The sequence below is a fragment of the Sporothrix schenckii genome (assembly GCF_000961545.1).
Source record: "Sporothrix schenckii 1099-18 chromosome Unknown Cont43, whole genome shotgun sequence".
In the NCBI taxonomy this organism is placed as follows: domain Eukaryota; kingdom Fungi; phylum Ascomycota; class Sordariomycetes; order Ophiostomatales; family Ophiostomataceae; genus Sporothrix; species Sporothrix schenckii.
The window spans coordinates 1764931-1787986 of NW_015971144.1; the positions used below are offsets into that span (position 1 = coordinate 1764931).

The following is a 23056-nucleotide window of genomic DNA, read 5'->3' on the forward strand; positions in this document are numbered from 1 at the left end:
ATGCAAATTGTTGTGGTGCCGTCATGTCGTGGAGTTCGTAGATGATAGTCGAAAGTAGCAAAAGGTTTCATCCATGACATGAATGTGGCATCTTTCAAGCCATAGGGTACAGTGGGAATGCAAGTTCATGACACAGTGTTGATTACAGTGTTCTTGTGACTATAAACACAGTACAAATGGCTAGTAGGCCCCACAAAAAAATACCAATCTCGAACCGCGTAGACTTTACTGTGCAGGCAACATCCACCACCTCTGCCATCTTCAACTTGCTGCAACAGCGACATACGTCCTCGTCGCCTACATCTGCCATCGTCGTCCGCACTCATACGTTCGCTCGAATAGCATTATATATTCTTCCACAACAACGGTGCGGCCAGATCCGGCCGACCACATCGCGCTCTCCCAAAGAAGGGAAGCGCGTTGACGACATACGGGACGACACCGACACTCCCTACGGACCGCTAACATGGCTTCGATTGCGTCGTCACTGGCGCAGTCGCTGCCCAAGCCCAAGTACACGGGCGAAGACGAAGAGGCTCCGGTGCGGGCACAGCGAGGGCCGCGTATCGTGAGCGCGGCGGACCTGGACGAGACACAGGTGGTTCTGAAGGTGAGCACACGGACGGCATGGAGAGGCACAGACGGCGAACCATGGGACCAGTTTCTCGCTAACCAACAACCAACAGCGAACAACGGCACCGCCGTATGGCCAACGACAGGGCTGGCGGCCACGGGCGCCTGAAGACTTTGGCGACGGCGGCGCGTTTCCAGAAATTCCGTTCGCCCAGTACCCGCTCGACATGGGCCGGCCGGGCGCCTCCGCCGCCAAGACCAAGAGCAACGCGCTGGCCGTGCAGGTGGACGGCGAGGGCAAAGTCAAGTACGACGCGATTGCACGGCTGGGCCACGCAGACGGCCGCGTGATCCACACGTCGTTCAAGGACCTGATTCCGCTGCGGCAGCGCGCCGAGGCGGGCGACCTGAACCTGGACCGCCCGGACCAGGAGTCGGTGGCCGAGACGACGGAGCGGACCAAGAACGCGCTGGCGCTGCTGGTGAGCGGCGCGGTGGCCGCACAGAAGCCCAAGACGCTGGCGCACATGGGCGGCCAGCGCAAGGAGGCAACCTACGTGCGGTACACGCCGGCGTCGCAGTTTGGCGACAGCAGCACGAAACAGGACCGCGTGATGAAGATTGTCGAGCGGCAGCGGGATCCGCTCGAGCCGCCCAAGTTCAAACACAAGAAGATCCCTCGCGGACGTATGTTTCCTCTCCCATTGTCCCGCAGCGGTTTCGTCCTGTCTAGTATCTATCTGCTAACATCGTTTACAGCCCCCAGCCCTCCACCACCCGTCATGCATAGCCCGCCGCGCAAACTGACGGCGGCAGACCAGGAAGCATGGAAGATTCCACGTACGTATTTGCCCCCGCTCTTGTGTTGTTGATCATCCCCCCAATTCTGCCCACTCGCTAATTCTTTTGTTTTCTGTTTCAGCACCCATTTCCAACTGGAAGAACCCCAAGGGCTACACGGTTCCTCTCGATAAGCGCCTAGCAGCTGCTGGCAAGGGCCTCGAGGACGTCACGATCAATGACAAGTTTGCACAGTTTTCCGAGGCACTATTCATGGCGGACCGACACGCACGCGAAGAGGTGCGCCAGCGCGCACAAATGCAGCAGCGTCTGGCCGAGAAGGAGAAGCTGCAAAAGGAAGAGCACCTGCGCGAGCTGGCACAGCAGGCACGTGCTGAGCGCGCAGCCGCCGCAGGTCCCTCATCTTCACGGCGGCCAGGGCGCGGAAGGGAACGGTCGCGGTCGTCGTCGGGCAGCCGCAGCAGCTACAGCGATTCGCGGTCGCGGTCGCGGTCGTACGACAGTCGCAGGCGCAGTCGCAGTCGCGGCGGCAGCGAAGAGGAGGAGGACCGTGCCGTGCGTGCACGAGAAGAAGCGCGGCGCGAGAAGCGGCGCGAGGAAGAGCGCAAGCTGCGACAGTCACGCATGGGTGCGGAGCGCCGCATGCAGGTGCTGGCGCGTGAGCAGAACCGGGACATTTCCGAAAAGGTGGCGCTGGGCCTGGCGAAGCCCACGGCGTCGGCCGAGGGCATGTACGACTCGCGGCTGTTCAACCAAACGAGCGGCTTCGACAGCGGCTTCAACGAAGACAACCCATACGACAAGCCGCTGTTTGCAGCGCAGGACGCGATCAGCAGCATCTACCGGTCGCGTGGCGGGCCCGGCGGCGCAGGCGGTGACGACGACTTCGACGACCCGGCGGCGGGCGACGCTGAGATGGCCAAGATTCAAAAGACGAGCCGATTCGGCGAGGCGCTGGGTCGGGGCACGTTCAAAGGCGCGCGCGACGTCGAGGCGCGTGAAGGTCCCGTGCAGTTTGAAAAGGAGACGACGGGGCTGGGCGTGTCGGGCAGCGGCCCTGCCGGTAGCAGTGCGGCTGCAGACCCGTTTAATGTGGACAAGTTTCTGTCCGAGGTGGAACAGGGACAGGGCCAGGGCGGCGCGTCAGCGGGCGGGAGCAAGCGCGGCTACGGATTACAGGCTGACGGTGGCCCTTCAGCACGCCAGTCCAAACGGGCGCGTGTGGAGGATGACGACTAAGCGAGACCGGGCCGACAAGGGGCAGTGGCATGGTGCTTTTTGGCACACATTTTGGGTTGATTTTGGCTGGATAGCATTGCATTCTAGACAAACGGCATACGTGGATTAAAGCCGAGCATTGTTTCGTGTACATTTGGATTCGGTGATGAGCCATGTACTAGTCTCTGGTGAACAATTGTGTGAATTCTTAGCCTGTTATTGAGGCTGCTGTTAGCAACTGTTGGTTCATGCACATATCGCTTCGCAAATAGCCGTATGGCTGAGCAATTCGGGTCAGGAGCGGCCTGATGGAGTGAAAGACGGGCTCTTTCTAGATCATGAAGCACGACGTACTTCGAATGTCGAAGTGCCGTTGGCAAACCGTGCGACAGTATGGGGTGATGAATTTTGTAAAGGCTGTCCCCAGCCACGATCTGTAATTTCGCAGCAATCCTCAGGCGAGTCAAATCTTATCATTCTCGTATTCTGGCCCGTAGTGTCATGCACCACGTCACGGCACCAAATATGAATACACTTCAGCAGTTAACAGGGTGCAGTGAGAACCCAAGATTCGACGTTGCAGTCGTTGCCTGGTCTGCTCCCCACCAAAGGACGTCGGTCAAGAAGCGCCAAGCAATCAACAGCCGGCGGAATTGGAAAAGATCGTGGCGTTTTGCCATGCACGATCTTGGAGATAATAAAAGTGTGGAGGAACGGCAGGCCATCGTGCACAGGTGGCGCCGAAACCTTTCCGATAAGTTGCTCGTCGTTCACAAAATGCCACAAAAGGCCGGCTTCGTCAGAGACCGGTCTTGTCCCAGAATGGACTGCTTTGCGAGGTCGATTCGCTCTTCCAACGGCCGAATCGGCTCTTCGGGGTGTGAGCCGTGAGACTGACTTTCTGTGCCAGCCATGGTAGCATTGGCCCTTGGCAAGCTTGTCCAAAGACAGACCCTCACCGTCCATGAGTCTGAAGGTCAGGACAGGTTTCGACTCGAGTCACTGGCGTGTCGTTTGCTTTCTCGTGGGTTTCTTTTGAGTCGTGGAGAAGCAACCTTCTTCGTCCTTTACGTCGTATTTTATCGTGTTAGCCAAAACTTTGACTGCCGCTATACCCGAAAGTGGAGGCCAGCTAGCCTTTTGGCGGCTCCCATGGGCGGATGGACCCCAGAAGAGGCATCGTGAAGGTCGATAGGGGGCAATGATCGGACGTGGAGGAGGGAGAGACGAAAAAAAAAAAAAGGTGACAACCCGAAAGGGGAAAAAGCGTTGAGCAAGCCGAAGTGGACGGCGGGTGCTTGTGGGAAGGAGCGACTGGCTGCCATGTAATATCGCGGGCATGTGGAATACTTTCTACCTTTGCGGCATACATTGCGACGGATGGATTGGCTTGGCAGAAAAGATGCTTTGCGGTCCTACGAGCTGTTGTTCCTTTGCAATGACATAGTTATACGCTGCCGCGAAGTCGCGTTTCTTGGGCTGTCACGATGAAATCGACCGTGAACAGTCAAGATATTTAATCGAAGACGCCCATTCGTAGTTGCCTTACATGGTCCCTGGATTTTCGACAAGGGTACGACATATGGAGCTCAAACCGACAGCCACAGGAAACCAGGTTCGGTGTCAGAATGCCCTGCCTGACGCTCCTGCATCGAAAAATGGATCAATTGCCCGGAACGGCCTCTTTCCTTGGTGGCCACACCAGTAGTCGGGAAAGTGCCCGTTTTTGTTCCTTCCTGTTCCTGGGACGGCAACCACGGATGCATTGTTCGACAGAGCTAAGCCTTTTGGTTGTTCTCAAAGTGTCCACTCACCAGCGCTTGATCCCCTAGTGTGCGCAATGACGGCCGCGCCTTCCCCTTTTCTGTCGAAACGTGGGTGTTGGGCGCGTCACATACGTCGTATTAGAAAGTTTTGGGTCGCCCCTGCCTTTCCTGCTGGTTTTGTTTACTGGCTTTGGCTTCTCCGTACCTTTTTTTTCAGTCACTTTTTCACTCCCCTTTCTGCGCCAACACATGCCATCGACCATCGTCCTATTTTTGGACATCCTTCTCCCTTTCTGCACGTCGCTTTTGCGCTGCGTCTTTTGTTGTCTTAGTGGTCGGTGAGTGAGGCCAAGTCACTGTCAGGCAGTTCCCTATCACATTTCTGACTTGGGGCCCACTTGTATTGCGTACGCGGCTCACACCCAAATGGGAAGGAAGGGTCTTCGTCTCTTCTCTCATCCCTTTGTCGAGCCTTCCCTCCGCCACGCCGTCGGTCCTTCTTAACGATAACGACGGTGGATTATTGTAGCAGTGACACGAAGCAGGAAAGACCGAAGCGGGACTTTGCGTACTATGTAGGCTCGCCCCTGCCGTTCGTCAATTATTGTGGGCAGGAGGGCTGTTGTTACTTGTTTCTTGTATCTTTTTCCGATGGTGGGATGCCCTCTCTTTCCGTCTCCCTTTCTTCATATCTTGGTCAAGGACCCATTTCTTCTCCTGTTGCGCATCGCATATCATAAACGGGGCCGAGGGCGCGTCCTTTTCTACCTGCGAATCTGAGTCGTCGTATGACATACACGGTACTTACGAGTATTTAGTTGTTTCTTTCCATCGGCTTTTCGTGATTGGGCACTGCCTTTGTCTAGCGTCCCGTCTTCTTTTCCTCTGCTGAACGACGGTCTTAACTTTGATGTCTTGTTTTTTATTCTGTTAGTTTCACTCGTTGAACACCCTTGGTCGCTCGCTACTTTGCGCTCGCTTTCCCTTCCCAAGTCTCTTTTCACTTATACGCCTCCGTTCCTCGTCATCTCGACATCCCTCGTTTCGTCGTCTTCGCATCCATCAACTCCTCACCAAAATGGGTCGCAGGTACTACGAGCAGTACACGGCCCCGTGGTGGAAACCGTCCGCCTGGACCAAGAAGGTCTGGGCACTCGTCATAGGCAGTATCACGGCCATCGTTGTGATTGTGATTGTGGTGGCCGTTGTTGTTACGCGCAACAATGCCAACGCCAACAGGTATCCCGACTACAGCCAGGTCAACTACACCCTCAAGGAGACGTTCTCGGGCGAGTCCTTCTTTGACAACTTCAACTACTTCACGGGCTACGACCCGGCCTCAGGCTTTGTCCATTATGTCCCCAGGGAGACAGCGACGTCGTTGGTACGTTTCGAGCCGTGCCGCACCCCGTCACAGATTCCTTCGTAGGTCCTATCACGAGATGCGATATGCCTTTGCTGACATGCTTGTTCTTTTCCTTTAGAACCTTACGTCCGCTTCGAGCTCTTCGGCCGTCGTCAAGGTTGATACGTCCGTCGGGCCTGGCTCGACGCCCGATGCCTCGACCGGCCGCTTCTCCGTCCGCCTCGAGTCCAAGAACCAGTACAACAACGGCCTCTTTATTTTTGAGGTCAAGCACACGCCGTACGGCTGCGGCACGTGGCCGGCGCTGTGGCTGACAGACCCCAACAACAACATCTGGCCCGCGCATGGCGAGATCGACATCATGGAGGCGGTCAACCTGGCGACGACGGGCAATATGATGACCCTTCACACCACAAACGACTGCACCATGGAGTCGGTCAAGCGCCTCATGTCCGGCACTGCCGCACAGACCGACTGCTACAACGGCACCAACAACAACGCGGGCTGCGGCGTCGACGGCAGCGCCGCGACGTTTGGCACGACGTACAACTCGGACGGCGGCGGCACGGTGGCGGTGGAGTGGCGCGACGCGGGCATCCGCATGTGGCAGTTCACGTCCGGGTCGGTACCCTCGGACATTACTGCCGGCAACCCGAACCCCAGCGCGTGGGGCACGGCGCTGGCCGACTTCCCCAACACGAAGTGCGACATTGGCTCACACTTTACCAACGCCAGCATCATTGCCAACATTGACCTCTGCGGCTCGCTGGGCGAGGCCAAGTACCCAACGTCGAGCTGCCCCATGAACTGCGTGGGCAGCCACAAGTGCATTGGCGGCTCGTCACCGACAAACTGCACAGACTATGTGGCGAACAACCCAACGGCCTTTGAGAATGCGTTCTGGGAATTTGGCAAGTTCCAGATTTATCAGACGTCGTAAGGAGGGCACACGGTGATGAAAAAGCATAAATTTGCTTTACTTGTATTTATTTTATTTTGTTCGTGTCGTCTGCAGTGTTTTATTTCCCCTCTTGCGTATGAAATTTGGTGTATACAACGAGCGTTTAATATATTTGCATGCTGCTTTCACAAAATTTCTCCTCTTCATGTATTCGTTTGACAAATGAGACAGAATCGAAATGATTGTGCGTTAAAGACAAATATATATATACAAGGACAAAGCAGCGGGAAGAGATGTTCTATCCGTAAAATCGTACAACAAGTACAAGGAAGATTTCAATACATATTCTCAGATATGTCTTCCCAAAGCCTTGTGCCATTTCCCATCTGCAGGCCCAAGTTTTGCGATTTCCCGAGAGAAGAGAGTGTGCCCCATCCGTGTCTATATGCGACCAACGCCTCTAACCAAATAAAAAATCAATAAAGGACAGGCTGGAGCAGACTCCTAACATTTCATTCTTTGTTTCTCTTTTCCTTTTCTGTTTCTTTTTCTTTTTAATCGTCACTCGGTGGCATGCGCAGGTACGCGTCGATCGCCGCCGAAAAAGCCGCAAAACCCGCACAGCCAATCGCCGCCGCCTGCGGGCCGGCGTTTCGCGCCAAAATCGCACCGGTCAGGCAGCCGGCTGCCACGCCGTTGCCCATGTCGTTCTTGGCCCGCAGGCCCTCGATGCCGCACTCGATGCCGGCAAAGAGGGCACCGACGGTACCAAAGTTCCGCGCACTGGAATAACTACGGCTGCCCATGTCGCGGAAACCCGTGGCGAGCTGCTGGCGCAGCGGGATGGACGGCGGCTCTACGTAGGCGGCGGCGGCGCCGGACACAGGAATGCTGACGGCCGGTTTTGGTGCCGACGTGGCGAGTGTTGCTGGTTTCAAGGACGATGTGGAGGAGGATGTGGAGGTTGCTGCCGCTGCTGATGTCGAGGCGACTGTCGACGTTGTTGCCGCATTGGTGGCTGCCGTCGTGACAGTCGTCGGTGCTGCGGCGCCCGCGCCAATGACCGTCTTTGCCGCTGTGCCGGCGGCCCCAGTCGTGGACGTCGTTGCTAATGACGCTGCCGCCTTGCCACCTGCTGCTGCCGCGTTCGCCGCTGGTGTGTTTGTCGGTACCGGCGTGTGGTACGGCGTGTCGTAGGCCATCTACAAACCGTAATGTCAGTCGCAGTCACGAGACACAGTCGCAAGGGACAGTGGACCGACCGATGCCATAAACAGGCCGAAAATTCCACCAAGGGCAAACCCGGCCACGCCCGACAAGGCCGTCTTGGCAAAACACGAGTCCATCACGGCCTGCATCCGCTTCATATTCGGGTCGTTGGGGTCAATGCCCGGAGAGCCCGCGCCCGCGCCGCCCCCAAGGCCGCTTCCGGGGAAGTTCATAATGTGAGGGACGAAACGGGCAAGGGAAAGAGAGAAAAAAAAAAACAGGGTATCGCTTAGTCGTGGTCCCTGTCGAAAACAGAGTCGGATGGCGCTGCTCGTTCGTTGTCGTCAGTTGCTATTGTTGTGTTGTGCAGCCCCTCCTTGTTAGGATGTTGTAAATTTTACTACCGCTCTGTAGATAGTGCAGGGAGGTGCCACCCGCGTACTTTTCTTGCGCTTGCCCCCCTTGGAAAAGTTCTTATCGCATCTAGCCTTTCTGCCGCTTCTGACCGCTTTCATTATCACTACAAACGACAGCTACACTTACACAGTAAATATAAGTCATAAATCGAAACGACATTGCTGAGAATGATAATTCTGCTCTTCGTCGGAGCGCCTTAGTAAAGATGAAAAACAAAGCGCGAAGCGTTGTAAAATGAATATCCATAACAAGTAAATACACAAAAAAACACGTGGACTGGTATGGTGCCTTAACAAACAACCCGCCCCCGTTTTATACGATAAACACCGCCAAGAGATACCGTCCCCAATCCCAAATGCCCGAATTGCGTCAGCCCCAGGACACCCACGCGCCGGCAATACCAATCGCTGCGGTATGAGGTCTGCTGTCTGCTGTCTGCTCCAGTTTCGCTCCATAATCGATACAGATGCTCCGTGTAGAATAGACTCTAGTGGAGGAACAGGTCTTCTATTCCGTTCCTGAGGCCCCGCGTCCTATCCACATGATCCAAGCCGAGGAAGTCGTCCTCTTGCGTCGCCAAGTCCCAGAGAATGTCATCTACACCCGTTAGTTTACTGTCAGGCCAAGGGATCGAAAGGAGCACGCATGTGCTCGGTATGGTCTTACCATCATTCAGGTACTGGGGCTTGGAGTACGGCATACGACGCACAAGCGCAAACTTGATCTTCTCAAAGCTCTTGCCCTTGTAGCCAGTGCGCGCCTCCAGGCGCTTCCTCGTCTCGCTAAACGGCTCGTTCTCCTTGAGCAGGAAGCGGAAAGGGATGCCGTGCACCTTGCTAGGCTCGTTGTGGAAGTGGAAGACCTGGATGACCTGCGGGTCCTCGGCCTCGAGCTCCTCGGGCGGGATGCGCTCAGCAATCAGCTGCGAGTAGTCGTTCAGGCTCAGGACAGGGTAGTCTCTCGGCAGCACGCGCGAAAATTTGAGTCCGCTAGTTTCGTAGATGCGCATCCGGCCGCCCTCGGCCTCGTCGGGAATCTTGGCCTTGCGCACCAGAGCTTGAATCAGGTCTTCCGTGTTGCTGTTCTTGCTGACGAAAAGATCAAAGGATTCCTAATCGGTGTTAGTATACGAGACAAGGCTGAGGTAGAAGGGACTCTGAGGCGAGGACATAACAAAACAGAAAAAGACAAAAACTTACGTCCTTGGAGATGCCGTCACTGAGAAGAACAAGTCTAATGCCCTTCTTCGTCTCAAGCTCCGCCAAGCTCATCTCCAGCACCTCAAAGTACAGGGCGTCTGCCTTCTGCGACGTGCCGAGCGTCGCGTAGCCCTGCGGACTCAGGATGGTGTTCAGGTTCTGGGCCACGCTGCGCTTGACCACGGTTCGCGGGCTGCCCGAGGCATTGTTGTTGACAGTGTAGAACCGCAGGTGGGTCGGCTCGACCTGGAGCTGCTCACCGACGCGCTCGCACAGCTGGTCGTAGGTGATGCGGACATTGAGCAGCAATGCGAACGCCGGGTACTCGTCCGCATTGCATCGTGCAGGGTGCGGCATGAACTGGACCTCTCTCTTGTGAAGCAGGAACTCATAGTACGTCTTGGCATCAGTGAAGTAATCCCACTTCTTGGCCACAGCCCCTGACTTGTCGGACGACTTCTCGCTGGTCGTCTTACGATCCAGAAACGACGACCGTTCCGACGACGACTTGCGCTCCGAGTACCGCTGGAAGCAAATCACATCACCGTCCTGCAACTCCGCGGCTTTCAGAGACTGCTTGGCTTTGAGTGCCTCGATCATGTTGGGCTTGATTTCTTCCCAGAGCAGGAGCTTGTCCCCATCAGTGAGCTTATCACCCCATCCCATCTTCTTCATGATGACCGGGAACAGCTCCTCGACCTTCTTTTCCTTGCTCAAGTAAACATGCGTGATGCCGGTGATGACCTGTTGTTCAACGTTAAAGTACTTGAGGAAGAGAAGGATCAGGTCGTTCTTGACGACCTGGCCGTTCGGCTGGCTCTGGTATGTGGGCCAGATCGCCTCGCCATCCGGCCCGACCTCCTCCGCCACCTCGGCCCACACACGGAGCATATTGTCTCTATGCGAGGATATCCGAGTGTACGTCTCTTCGACGGTCAGGTGCGTGTCCATGATTGGCTGGTCCGGACGAATCGTCTTGTTTTGGCGGTTGACCATCACCCAGAGGCGCACTCGCTTCGGGTCTTGTGACATATCCTCGGCAATGGTGGCAATTGCCTCCTCGACTGTTGACGTACGCAATAACCGGTAGATGCGCGGTGCGGACGCGTCGGTGTCGGGCAGGCTGTCGAAGCTGGTCAAATCGAACCCGGTGTGCTGCTGGAAGGTGTGGTCGGTGATAACCTTCATGCCAATGTACAGGTGCTGTTCATCGCGCTCCTTGCGCTTCGCCTCGCGTAGCTGGGCCTCGTCCTCGAAGCGGGTCTGGATATGCCTGGGAATGTCCGTCTCCAAGACGGGCGTCAGGATCTTCTCCACGCGGGACTGCCGAATATACACGAGCATGTAGGCACTGTTGGGCCGCATGATCGGCATCTTCTTCGTAGTGCCTTGCCGCATGTACGGGTTCTGCAGCGGTGGATAGGCACCACCGTAGTTTTCCTCCAAGACTTCGCGCTTCGTCGCCTTGGTGACCTTCTCGTCGTCGTAGCGGTAAAACCATCCATCCTTGGTCGGCTTCAAAAACGCATAGTAGTGGCCGGCATCCAGTTCACCACTGTGGACGAGAACACCATGCAGTTGGTACGTCCAGGGCTCGGACTTGTCGGCGTCTTCAGACAAGTACGGTGCAAGGTCGATGACGTCGGGGAACTCGTGGCGGTCATTGACCTTGGTTGGCGCGTCCTTGTAGTAGTCATAGAGGAAACGCTTCAACTGCAAGTGCAGAACGTCGGGGAAGCTCTGGAAGATGACACCTTTGTTGGCGTCTTGCAGCTGGTGTTTGTCGCCGGCAAAGTACTTGTTGTCGCCGTCCATCCGCTCGACGCTGATGTAGTCCTCGAAACTGGCCTGCAGGTCCTTATTGCCAGTGACGTTCAGCTGGATGTCCCAAAAGTCCTCGATACGGCTCGACTCGTACTCGACGTTGATACACGAGATGTACGTCTTGACCTTGCCACTAAAGATCTTGGACAGCAGGTTCTCGTCGGCCGTGCCCTTCATCTTATCTTCCATGCGCTCCATCAGCTTGCGGCACAGTTCCTGAACGTCTTGCTGCATGTAGATGTGTCTTGACTCCCAGCCGAAAGATTTTGTGAGCTCGTTTGTGCCGACGTCTGTTTTGGAGGTCTGCAGCTGGTAAAATAGTCGCTGGAGCGTGTATGCACTGTTGCTAAAGGTTTCTTCGGACTCCGTAGGTATGCCGTAGATGGCCTAGATTGGTGCGAGGGGGGTGGGATTGGGTCAGTTATGCCACGCTTTGCGGCGCGTCAAAATCAACGGGGAGAATAAAAACGACCAAAACTCACCTTGCGGAAGGCGTTGGTAAAGTAAAGGGACTGCAGAAGGGAGTTCAGGTAGCATGTGGCGCCCTGGTTCTTGAGACCAACGAAACCCGTCTCCTTCTTGGAATCGTAGTTGACAAAGCTGTGCCAGAGCGCACCTGTCTCGTCCTCGACGACGCGGACGTAGGCGGTGATGTTGACGGACTCGTTCTCAATCATGGGCCGCTGACGGTCCTCCCATTTGTGGAGCATTTTGCGCAGCTCGACAAAGCGTGTGAAGCCCCAATCGCCCTCGTCCTTTGTAAAGCGGTGATGCGCCGTATGCGTCGAGTATATCGTCGGGTCGTTGGGGTTCCAACACACCAGCGCAAACTGGACACAGCACACCCAGTCATCCGGGATCTCGCTCGGCTCGAACCCGTGCTCGAGGTACACCGAAACATAATCGACGTTGTTGCCGTGCGGGAAAAGAAGAATGCGCCTGCGAGGAGAGGTTGGATTAGTATTCCGCATCTATAGTGTGAAGCCGCAGGCGCTACGTCTTCGGGTCAACCTACCAAGGAAAGCCGCCAGCCTTGAAAACCGGACCATGTTCCTTTTTCTTCAGCGAGCGCCAGTTGTCCACCGTCCATGTGTCAACAACATCTTCCAGGATGGGAGGTTCATCGATGAGCGGCGTAAGTACCAGCTCCTTCATGGAGTCGACTAAAATCCGGCAGGTCAGTATTCCAACTCCAATTGTTCTCTGCTGGCTAACAAAAGAGAGGTTTGTCGGACGTACAGTCATTCGCGAGCGGTTGGTCGGGGTCCGTGTCCATCTTGGTCGTGGGGACCTCCGACGCAGGTGCAGTCGCCATCTCATGGTCGGAGCCGCTATTTGTCAACGTGATGTCGTCGGTCTCCATCGCGTAGACGTTATCTTCCGGGTTCATGTCCTACGAGAGGGTAGCATGCGAGTTTAGCCAAACGGACTTTGACCTTGCCAAGCGCAGCGGTCGTGGGGCCGGGATGAGGGTGAGAGGGTGGGAGGGTGCGTTGCCGCAATGTGGAAAAGAGATTGACACCGCGGCCAATCGTAAAGCAACAAGAACTCGCTTTTGAAGGGCGGCGTAGCAGCGTAGATGAGCTCTGAGCTGACGGTCGCGTGAAGTGTGATGTGCGAGGCGCAGCAACAGCCAATGGGTAGCTCGAGGAAGCAAGGTGAATGCAAGAGGTGACGGGAAGGCGGCGACGGACAAATCGTCAAGATGCGTAGGTGATGAGGGTGTAGGTGAGGAGGAGAGGTGTGGCGTGGCGATGCTGCAATGCTGTAACGTGGGCAAGAACAATACTCACCATGATAGCCGTGTGTATAGGGCAGGTCCGCTCTTGATTCGAGACGGAAGGCGGTGGCCGAGGTGGGTAGGGAAGGGGAGCCCGGTGCCGGCGTTGGCGAGTTGGAGAGGAAGGAAGCAACGACGACGGTGCGACGTCGGTATGTTCTCAAAGACGGCAGGTGCGGGTGGCGGGTTTGCGGCTCGAAGGAGGCAAGCCACGAAGCGTGGCTTGAAGTCGGAGGCCGAGGAAACGAGGGGTATCTGCCGAAGAAAGGCGCCTCAAGACACGAAGAAAAAGAGATGTGACAGTGAATAACAAAAAAAGGAGGAAGCGTAAGGTCACCAACACAGAATCCAATGATCGTTGTGTCCTTGGAGCCGACCAAACAAGTGCGAGGTTGAGGAAGGAAACAGCGGAGAAGGCAAGCCGCTGTGACGCGAGCCAGAGTCGGCGGGAGGTATGGAAGGTGCGATGTAGACTGGGTCCCGCAGAGAAAATTTGGTAGGCAGGCGTGGATCGTGGGGCGACCTTACAGGCGGGAAGGGGGGGGGGGGCACCGCCGCTGACTATTTGTTAGAGTGCTTGCTGGTCGTTCCTACCAAGCACGGGTGAGCTTTGCTTTTGCGACTTGCTTTTCAATTGTTTATTTATTTTTGAAATTTGACCATGCGTACCAAATGTGAGGCAGGTCCGAGAGGTCGAGACGGTAAGAGGAAGGCGCTTAGGGTCAATGATTGAAAGAAAAATCCAGGCAAAAACAGACGACTGGAGGGGAGAACAGTATAATGAGAGTGAGCAGAGCAAGGACAAACAGAGAGGGCGGAGAGAAATGTGGCGAAAGAAGGACGAGGCAAAGGCTGTGCAATGCAAAGCCCTCGACATATGTGCCGCCAGGCGTTCCGAGTCAAGGCAGCGCAGTAGAGATGATCGGTACATGTATCAACTGCAAAACTAGGTGTAAGAATAAGTACCCACTAACTGCACACTCAGTGTATAGGTCTACCAACGCCGTCGCCTGGCAAGCCTACCTAGGCTGGGACCTTCCCCATGCTTGCCTGCTAACCTTACCTTGTCCGTCCACTGGCTCGTGCTTGCCTCCCCGCTATGGAGCCCCGCCATGACGTTTTAGTGGTCGTCATTGTCTGCCTGCCTCTGGCTGAATTGACAGTTTGACAGGTCGTGCAGCTTATGACTAAAGGCTTCGAGACAGCATCGCAAACCAGGCAAACATTGTATCTTACAGCCTTACTTTGGTAATATAGGGTGTCTGTCCCCACGATTCATTTGCTGTTAGTCGCCAATGCCGCCCGAGAAACGAAGAACATGTGCTTCATATAGGAGATGGCAGCAGGTGCTACTTCTTGTATCTCATGAACACTTGCAGATATGTTCTGAACCAAATATATGCTTCATACTCTTAAAGACTGATAGTGCCAGAAGACACGCAATAAACGTCGTAGCCTCGTTGTGAGCCCCATGTGCCTTCGCCTCGTGAACTCCCAAGACGCAATATAAGATGGGCTTCTCCACGTGACTTCGTATGTAAGCTGTGTTTCCCATGAATGGCTACTGCGAGCACTTGCCCATTGTAGACATGCTCCCCGCTGGAGCTTCGACGCCGACCTCGCGCGGAGCTTCTGTAGCGTAGCCTTTCTAAGGACTATACCAGCGCAGAAGCGCTGTCGTGCGGGCCAGTTCCAGGCCAGTGTGGGGTTGGGTCGCACTTTCCCTCTCTACTGTGATTCGCAGAGGACGAGCGGCAACGGCGCAAATGCGCTAAAAAGGTCTGTGTAAGAGGAGGAAAAGCACGAGTAAGAGTCATATGCGGGCCACCTTCCCTGGTCGTGTGTATGCAGTTCTGGAGCTTCTGGCCGAACATCGCCTCACATTTGCATGTGGTGAACCGACAAAAACAGTACTTGACATGCAACCGCCCACCACCTCCACAATTTGTAGTCATCGTCTCCCATTTCGCATTTTCGTCCACTGTGTATCCTACAATACACTTGAAAACAGCTTGACAGCTTGGCACCGCTGTCGGCCCCCAAAGATTGCCTTTCTCGTCGCCCTATCATCTGCATCGCATCGCCAACCTGGATTCTGCAGTTTGCCGCATGGCACGATCTGCATGGCCTTATCCACACCACGGATGGCTGGCCAGGCCGGCAGGGCCACCCAGGCCGTCCGGATGAGAGCGTCAAGACCAGGAGCCGGTGCACTGGGCGGCGCTTTGTGCTGCTTACCGCCGTCGAGACACTGCACACGCCGCTCAATCGCTGCTGCAACGTTAGCCCAGACGCCGCCCTCACCCAGCACGCGATGGCGGCCCATATCCGTTTTGGATGAGTACGTGCCACCACCCATCTTCGTTTGCAAAAGAGACCCACAAGACGTACCATGGCCACAATTAACTCTTTCTCTTCGCTAGCTGGGTTGCAAAGGAAGCCCGGCCGATCAGCTTGCGTCAGCTTATGGTCTTTGGCCGCTCCCTGACCGAGGCCCGTCTGATCAGCTCAGCCAACTACGTGCGGACCGAGCTGCCGACGCGGCTGGCGCATCGCATCCGCGACATCCAGCAGCTGCCCTATGCTGTCGTGTCCAACCCACACATCAGCGCCGTCTACGAGCTCTACTACAATGCTTTTGACATGTTCCGCAAAGTCAAGGAGATCAAGACGCTCGACGACAACGACGTGCTCTGCGACGTCATTGGCCAGACCCTGCAAGCCCACCTGCCCGTCATCCCCAAGCTGGCCATGGGCATCCTCGAGTGCAGCGACCTCATGCCCGCGCGCGACCTCGACAAGTTTATGAACACCATTTTGCGCGCCCGCATCTCGCGCCGTGTCATTGCGGAGCAGCACCTGGCGCTGACCGAGACGTTCAATGCCTCCTGGTACTCGCCGGGTGCACCGCTGCCCGAGGGCCACGAGTTCATCGGCGAGGTCTTTTTAAAGTGCCAGGCCCGCGACGTCATCGACCGGTGTGCCAAGGCCGTCTGCGACCTCGCCCGCAGCGCTTATGGGCCCGACGTGCAGCTGCCCGACATCCAGCTGACGGGCCACCTAGACACCACGTTCCCCTACATTCTGAGCCACCTCGAGTACATCGTTGGCGAGTTGCTGCGCAACGCCGTCCAGGCGACCGTCGAGCGGTGCCAACGACTGTATGGAAGCCAAAACGGCAGCAGCAGCGGCGGCGGCGGCAGCGGCGCCGCCTCGTTATCGCATACCAACGGCGTGCCCCCGCCTCCGCCACCCATCGAAATCACCCTCTGCGAAGCCGCCCAGCACGTCATCATCCGCGTCTCCGACCAGGGTGGCGGCGTGCCCCACGACATGATGCCGTACCTGTGGTCCTTTAGCAAAGGGAAGCACTCGCAGCGGCTGCTCGAGAATCTCAAAAAGGTCCCGCGCATGAGCGCCACCCTCCAGGAGCTGCGCGTCGACGAGATGCAGCAGCCCCCGAGCCGATACACCACCACACACCGGCAGGACAAGCCGCCGAACGTAACGGGTGACCCGGACCACCCTCACGGCAACTCTCTGGCGTCGCTGTCGCAGCGACCACCCAATCTACGCCTGGGCATGGGCCTGCCGCTCAGCCGCGTGTATGCCGAGTACTGGGCCGGCAGTCTAGAGCTGCACAGCCTCGAGGGCTACGGTGTCGATGCATTTTTGCAAATCTCCAAACTGGGCAACAAGAACGAGCAGCTGACGATGCGGGCGAGCATGGATGCAGTCTAAGGAGGCTAAGGGAAGGAGCACAGGAACGACGGAGGATTTGTTTTGAAAAAATTGCTTACTAGTTTGTGTACATTACCATACGCATTGTTCTGGCGGGATACTTAACAGGCGTTCTTCTCTGGCGTGGGTCTGCATCAGCACTTCTCTATCAGGAGCTGGTTTGTTTGGACAAGCATGATGCATCTTTTGCAAGCCCCTTCCTCTACGTATTTTCTTACTTTCGTCTTTTTTTTATCATATACGACTTCTTGGAACAACAACACGTAAACCACATGGTTCCATAACTGCTTTTATGGACAACCAATCTCATTAATATGGTATCAAAGAAGGACTGCCCAGGTTACGTCGTGACTAACAACACAGTAATTCTGGAAAGCTAAAACGGGATAACATGATAGTAAAAAAAAAAGACTCGCAAAACAGCCGCACAAAAAAGAAATAGGTAGTGGGTCGGAGTTTGAAGGGAGTAAAAAAAACAGCTTTCGCGGCGTAATAAAAAAATCAACAATAATAATTAAGACAACAAATAAAACACAACTCAGGGGTAGTATACTGTCCGCTTCCTTTTTTTATCCGCCGTGGTAAGAAAACAAGAAGAAACGAGGCAAACAGAGCAACAGACCAATGTCTTTGTCCGAAATTCAAGACTCCCCTCTTCTCCATTCTCCATTCTCCATTCTCCGTTCTCCGTTCTCCGTTCTCCGTTCTCCATTTTTCTACTTTTCCGACCCGGGATACGCGGTGATCAAAAAAAGAGAAATCCTCTGAGCCGGCTCGCATGCGCCGACAGGCAACAGAAGTATCATGAAGAGACGTAGAAACGCAGAAATGGAGGCATTGATATTCCGAACACTAAACGCAGAGAGAGAACCCCCGTTTGTACCACGTTGACGGTTTGACCTTGGCACCAGTTCCGTTTCTTTTTCGTTTTTTCTTAGTCGTGTGACGAGGCCGGCCAAACGAAACAAGAGACAGTTCCAGTTTCGTCTAGTTGCAGGCCGCCGTTCTCGAAGTCAGGGGCGAGTCCTAACGGCGACCATGGCTGCGAACGGCGGTGCCCTGCATGGACTCAAGCTCGCCTTCCAGCTGCTTGATCTGGGCGTGGGTCTGCTCGAGATCCTTGTTAAGACGATCACGCTCCGCAATGAGCTTCTGCTCCCATTGCCGGAACCGCTGCTCCTCGATCTTGACCTGCTCGGTGAAGCGCTTGCGCAGCGCTTCCTCCTCCTCCTTGAACTTGGGGTTGTCAAGCTTGCGAGGGCGGGCTTCACCAAACTTGCGCGTCTCCATCTGCTGCGCGCGGTAGGCCTCGTAGTGCAGCTCCTCGGTGGTGTGGATCAGATCCAGCATGTGTGTGCGGATCAGGATGGACCGCAGCTTCTTAAAGTCGCAATGGTCCTCGTTCTCGACTTCGGCGACGCCCCACGAGTACTGGCGGCCCTTGACGATACGGCCGTCGCCCGTCTTGACGTCCTTCTCGGAGCCGATAACAGCAAAGGGCATGGCGACCATCAGGCTGCGGGCGTGCTGGGCAGCAGCCTCGTCGTCCTCCTCGACGGGTGGCTGGTAGATCTTGATGCTCTGGGCCTCGATGACAGCCCGGATCTGGATTTGTTAGCAGAAAGGTATGAAAAAAAAACGGAAAGGGCATTGACAGGGGAAATTTGGCACAGCCACGTCCAACGTCCAACGTACCTTTGCCTTGAACTTGGCCAGGTCCGCAGGGCTGAGAGTATCAGCCTTGGCGATGACCGGGATCAGGTTGACTCTCGAGCAGAGACGCTTCATGACCTCAATGTCGAGGGGCTTCAGGGTATGGCCGGTGGGGCGGATAAAGTAGAGGCAGGCATGGACACGCAGGTCAATCTTGTCCTGGCGGCGGGGCTGCTGCTCCTGCAGCATGTACGACTCGTGCTGGTCATCGAGGAACTCGATGATGGGCATCCATGAGTCACGGTTGTTGACGTAGTCGCCGAAGCCGGGGGTATCGATGACGGTCAGGCGGACTGGCAATGTTAGTTGTGGTCAGAACAGGTGTCCTGCGAATGTCATAAGAGTGGGGGGGCGAGAAAAAGCCAGAGTCTCGCAGCACAAGAAGCAAGGGAAGACAAAAAGAGGTCCCGCACCAATGCTCCCATGCCATGTCATCGTTTCGCCTTGCGGTGTTCACTTACCCTTGAAGAACTTCTCCTCCAGCTCGGCCTTGGTAATCTCGATCTCGACGGTCTTGTCCACCTGCTTCTGGTGACGGCGCTTGTGGTCGGCATAGTTCTTGATGGTCGTCGAGAAGAGCGTGTTGATGAACGTAGTCTTGCCCAGGCCAGATTCACCGGCAACCTGAAAGAGGGGCGGTCAGCAAGAATCCCGGGCATGGCACCGAATGCACCATGTCTCCTCCGGGGAACAGCATCAGCATCAGCATCAGCAATTGCTACACACCATAATCGTAAAGGCGGCGCCTCTCTTCGCGACAATCTTGTGCCGCTGGTTCGGCAGGTTGGCGATGCCAATCGGCGATGCGCTCTCGGCGGAAGCAGCAACAGGAGGCATCGTGGCGGGAGCTTTGTGCGGGTTTGTCGAGGTTATGATAGGAAAGCGGGAGGGGGCCTGGTCCAACACAATCGTTCTTGCGAGTCGTGGCGGTGCAGGTCGTCGAGAAATTCGATTCGATGCAAGCGTGGTGAGCTGGGCAGCGTTGACAATAACAAGGAAGCAAAAAGGGTAGAATGGCAGAAATGGAGTGCAGGAGAGCAAATGAGGCTTTGTTTGTGTTTCTGGCGTTTTGTTTCCTTCCCCTGAACAATTAGGAGAAAAGGCGGGAAGGAGAAGCTTCGCGGCTTCCCTCAGGGGAAGTGTCCAAATTTCCAGTCGGGTGCACGGGCCAACCTAATCCAGGGGGGGAAGGGGCCACCCAAGAGGTACAAGTATGTCGTACTAGAGGGTTTCCTTAGTGCTCCACACCTTCTGCCTCCATTTTTATTACGATGGCCTTGACTGCTCTTGCTCTTTAGGTCACTAAGACAGGGGGAGGCTCTTTCCTTCGTTGCCCCCCTTTTTCGTCCTTGCTGGTCGTGGGAAGCCAGAAGGCGCAGTGGGGCTCTAGCCCGATACGGAGGTACTTTGCAAACTAACAAAATACAGTGAGTACTATGTACCTAGCGATGGCTCACCTCTTTCCCCTTAACGGGAGACTGGTCTCCCCCGCCTTCTGCGGCACCGGACAATCTATCCTGCGGGCCCGCTGTAATTTTCTCGATAAGCATCCGATAAGCATCGCGATATGGTATGGCGATAACAAATTTTGGAGGCGGATTTTCTGCAGTTTCTGCGATCGACAACCACCTCGTTCGCACGCCCACCCGCCAAGATGAAGACGGAGTTCAAGGTTGGTGTGCTCTACAGATTTCATTGCATTGTGTTTGTGGACTTACACTGACGTCGCAGTTCTCGAACCTGCTGGGGACCGTCTACTGCAAGGGCAATTTGCTCTACAGCCCAGACGGCACGCACCTCTACTCGCCCGTCGGCAACCGTGTGACGGTGTTCAACCTTGTTGAGTGGGTCTCGAGCTCCCGGTGTTCTCTACGATGCAATATGTCCGTCTGCCTCTGCTAACCGCCGCAGCAACACGTCTTATACGCTCCCGTTCGCCCACCGCACCAACATCGCCCGCCTCGGCATCACCCCCCGCGGCAACCTTCTGCTGACCGTCGACGAGGATGGCCAGGCCATTCTGACCAACCTGCCCCGCCGCGTTGTCCTCTATCACTTTTCGTTCCGCGGGCCCTGCACGGCGCTCGCGTTCTCACCCTCGGGCCGCTTCTTTGCCGTAGGCCTCGGCCGCAAGACGGAGGTGTGGCACGTGCCCTCGACACCGGACACCAACGCAGACGGCGAGCTGGACTTTGCGCCGTTTGTGCGGTTCTGGACGTACGCAGGCCACTTCGACACGGTGCAGCATATTGCGTGGTCGGGCGACTCGCGGTTCTTCCTGACGGCGTCCAAGGACCTGACGACGCGGATATGGAACTTGGAGCGCGAGGAAGGGTTCAGTCCGACGGTGCTGTCGGGCCACCGGCAGGCCATTGTGGGCGCGTGGTTCTCGCGGGATCAGGAGACCATCTACACTGTCAGCAAGGATGGCGCGTTGTTTGAGTGGCAGTACCTGAAGCCGCCACGGCCGGATGGAGAGGAGAGCAGCAGTGACGACGAGGAGAGTGACGACGACGACGACGACGACCGAGACATGCGCTGGCGCATAGCACAGCGCCACTACTTCCACCAGAACAACACGAGCCTGCGGTGTGCCGCCTACCACGCCGCATCGAACCTGCTCGTGGCCGGCTTCTCGAGCGGCGTGTTTTGTCTCTACGAAATGCCCGACTTCAACCTGATCCACACGCTCAGCATCTCCCAGAGCGACATTGACCACGTCACGATCAACTCGTCGGGTGAGTGGCTGGCGTTTGGCGCCTCCAAGCTCGGCCAGCTGCTCGTGTGGGAATGGCAGTCCGAGTCGTACATTCTCAAGCAGCAGGGCCACTTTGACGCCATGAACGCGCTGGTCTACGCGCCCGACGGCCAGCGCATTGTCACGACAGCCGACGACGGCCGCATCAAGGTGTGGGACATTGCGTCGGGGTTCTGTGTCGTCACGTTTACGGAGCACACGAGTGGTGTCACGGCGTGTGAGTTCGCTAGAAAAGGCAACGTGCTCTTCACGGCGAGTCTCGACGGGTCGATCCGCGCGTGGGATCTCGTGCGCTACCGCAACTTCCGCACGTTCACGGCGCCCACGCGGCTGTCCTTCGCCTGCATGGCCGTTGACCCCAGCGGCGAGGTCGTGGCTGCCGGCTCCGTCGACTCGTTTGACATCCACATCTGGTCCGTGCAGACGGGCCAGCTGCTCGACCGGCTGTCGGGCCACGAGGGCCCCGTGTCGACGCTGGCGTTTGCGCCCGACGGCAGCGTCCTCGTCAGCGGCAGCTGGGACCGCACGGCGCGCATCTGGTCCGTTTTCAACCGCACCCAGACCAGCGAGCCGCTGCAGCTGCAGGCGGACGTCCTCGACATGGCCGTGCGGCCCGACTCCCAGCAGCTCGCCATCTCGACGCTCGACGGCCAGCTGACGTTCTGGTCCATTGCCGACGCCGCGCAGGTCGCCGGCCTCGACGGCCGCCGCGATGTGTCGGGCGGCCGCACGATCTCGGATCGGCGCACCGCGGCCAACGTCGCCGGCACCAAGAGCTTCGGCTGCATCCGCTACAGCACCGACGGCAGCTGCCTGCTGGCGGCCGGGCGCAGCAAGTACATTTGCCTGTACTCGGTGACGACAGGCGTGCTCCTCAAGAAGTTCACCGTCAGCGTCAACCTCTCGCTGAGCGGCACGCAGGAGTTCTTGCATAGTGGCAAGCTGACCGAGGCGGGTCCGGCGGGCGCGCTCGACGAGCAGGGCGAGCTGTCGGACCGCGAGGACCGGCTGGACCGGTCACTGCCCGGCTCGAAGCGCGGCGGCGACCCGTCCGCGCGCCGCAGCGTGCCTGACGTGCGCGTGTCTGGCGTGGCGTTCGCGCCGACGGGCCTGGCGTTCTGCGCGGCGTCCACCGAGGGCTTGCTGGTGTACTCGCTCGACACCACGCTACCGTTTGACCCCTTCGACCTGAGCATGGAGATCACGCCGGCGTCGACCCTGCAGGTGCTGCGCGAGGAGCACGACTACCTTAAGGCGCTAGTGATGGCGTTTCGGCTCAACGAGGCCGCGCTTCTCCAGCATGTGTTCCTAGACGTGCCGCACCAGAACATCCCGCTCGTCGTGGCGGGCGTCCCGACGGTGTACGTGGCGCGGCTGCTGCGGTTCGTGGCGGCGCAGACGGAGCAGTCGCCGCACATTGAGTTCTGTCTGTTGTGGATCAAGGCGCTGGTGGACCGGCACGGCGCGTGGCTGACGGCGAACCGGGGCAAGCTGGACGTGGAGCTGCGGGTGGTGGCGCGGGCAGTGGGCCGCATGCGCGACGAGATCCGGCGGCTGGCGGACGAGAACGTGTACACGGTGGACTATCTGCTGGACCAGGCCAAGGCGCGGCAAGCAACCAAGAAGCTGGCGGCCGCCCAGCCGACGGCTGTGGTGCCCGCGCTGACACAGAAAGGAGAGAAGTACAAGGCCGCTGAGGAACCACACGCCGAGGTGGTTGTCTTTGATGACGGCGACGATGACGAGGAGGGTTGGCTGGGGATGGATTAAGACGAAGGTGGACGTTGGAA

At 56.8% G+C, this 23056-nt stretch overlaps 9 protein-coding genes across 9 annotated transcripts; 4 read left to right on the forward strand and 5 right to left on the reverse strand.

Moving 5' to 3' along the window:
- Positions 1–466: 466 nt before the first annotated feature.
- SPSK_02305 (SNW domain-containing protein 1) lies at positions 467–2613 on the forward strand (the record flags this gene model as incomplete). The annotated part of the gene is made up of 4 exons (XM_016729177.1): positions 467–610; positions 687–1260; positions 1333–1413; positions 1496–2613. The coding sequence occupies 4 exons, from the start codon at positions 467–469 to the stop codon at positions 2611–2613; spliced, it is 1917 nt and encodes a 638-aa protein (XP_016589313.1).
- Positions 2614–3135: 522 nt separating this feature from the next.
- SPSK_02822 (uncharacterized protein) lies at positions 3136–3558 on the reverse strand (the record flags this gene model as incomplete). Its single annotated transcript, XM_016729685.1, has 1 exon — positions 3136–3558. One exon carries the CDS (start codon positions 3556–3558, stop codon positions 3136–3138), a length of 423 nt encoding a protein of 140 aa, XP_016589314.1.
- Positions 3559–5436: 1878 nt separating this feature from the next.
- On the forward strand, positions 5437–6664 carry SPSK_02566 (uncharacterized protein; the record flags this gene model as incomplete). The annotated part of the gene is made up of 2 exons (XM_016729435.1): positions 5437–5742; positions 5843–6664. 2 exons carry the CDS (start codon positions 5437–5439, stop codon positions 6662–6664), a joined length of 1128 nt encoding a protein of 375 aa, XP_016589315.1.
- Positions 6665–7179: 515 nt separating this feature from the next.
- SPSK_02688 (uncharacterized protein) lies at positions 7180–8067 on the reverse strand (the record flags this gene model as incomplete). The annotated part of the gene is made up of 2 exons (XM_016729556.1): positions 7180–7827; positions 7888–8067. 2 exons carry the CDS (start codon positions 8065–8067, stop codon positions 7180–7182), a joined length of 828 nt encoding a protein of 275 aa, XP_016589316.1.
- Positions 8068–8738: 671 nt separating this feature from the next.
- Positions 8739–12664, reverse strand: SPSK_02164 (ubiquitin carboxyl-terminal hydrolase 7; the record flags this gene model as incomplete). The annotated part of the gene is made up of 5 exons (XM_016729041.1): positions 8739–9362; positions 9451–11661; positions 11757–12213; positions 12290–12437; positions 12514–12664. 5 exons carry the CDS (start codon positions 12662–12664, stop codon positions 8739–8741), a joined length of 3591 nt encoding a protein of 1196 aa, XP_016589317.1.
- A 2380-nt stretch (positions 12665–15044) lies between these two features.
- SPSK_02837 (uncharacterized protein) lies at positions 15045–15413 on the reverse strand (the record flags this gene model as incomplete). The annotated part of the gene is made up of 1 exon (XM_016729700.1): positions 15045–15413. One exon carries the CDS (start codon positions 15411–15413, stop codon positions 15045–15047), a length of 369 nt encoding a protein of 122 aa, XP_016589318.1.
- Positions 15414–15520: 107 nt separating this feature from the next.
- SPSK_02551 (protein kinase PKP2) lies at positions 15521–16795 on the forward strand (the record flags this gene model as incomplete). Its single annotated transcript, XM_016729420.1, has 1 exon — positions 15521–16795. The coding sequence occupies one exon, from the start codon at positions 15521–15523 to the stop codon at positions 16793–16795; it is 1275 nt and encodes a 424-aa protein (XP_016589319.1).
- Positions 16796–17821: 1026 nt separating this feature from the next.
- SPSK_02457 (septin CDC12) lies at positions 17822–19345 on the reverse strand (the record flags this gene model as incomplete). The annotated part of the gene is made up of 4 exons (XM_016729328.1): positions 17822–18400; positions 18491–18801; positions 18970–19132; positions 19235–19345. The coding sequence occupies 4 exons, from the start codon at positions 19343–19345 to the stop codon at positions 17822–17824; spliced, it is 1164 nt and encodes a 387-aa protein (XP_016589320.1).
- Positions 19346–20162: 817 nt separating this feature from the next.
- SPSK_02212 (periodic tryptophan protein 2) lies at positions 20163–23036 on the forward strand (the record flags this gene model as incomplete). Its single annotated transcript, XM_016729086.1, has 3 exons — positions 20163–20180; positions 20240–20352; positions 20420–23036. 3 exons carry the CDS (start codon positions 20163–20165, stop codon positions 23034–23036), a joined length of 2748 nt encoding a protein of 915 aa, XP_016589321.1.
- Between the last annotated feature and the right edge of the window lie 20 nt (positions 23037–23056).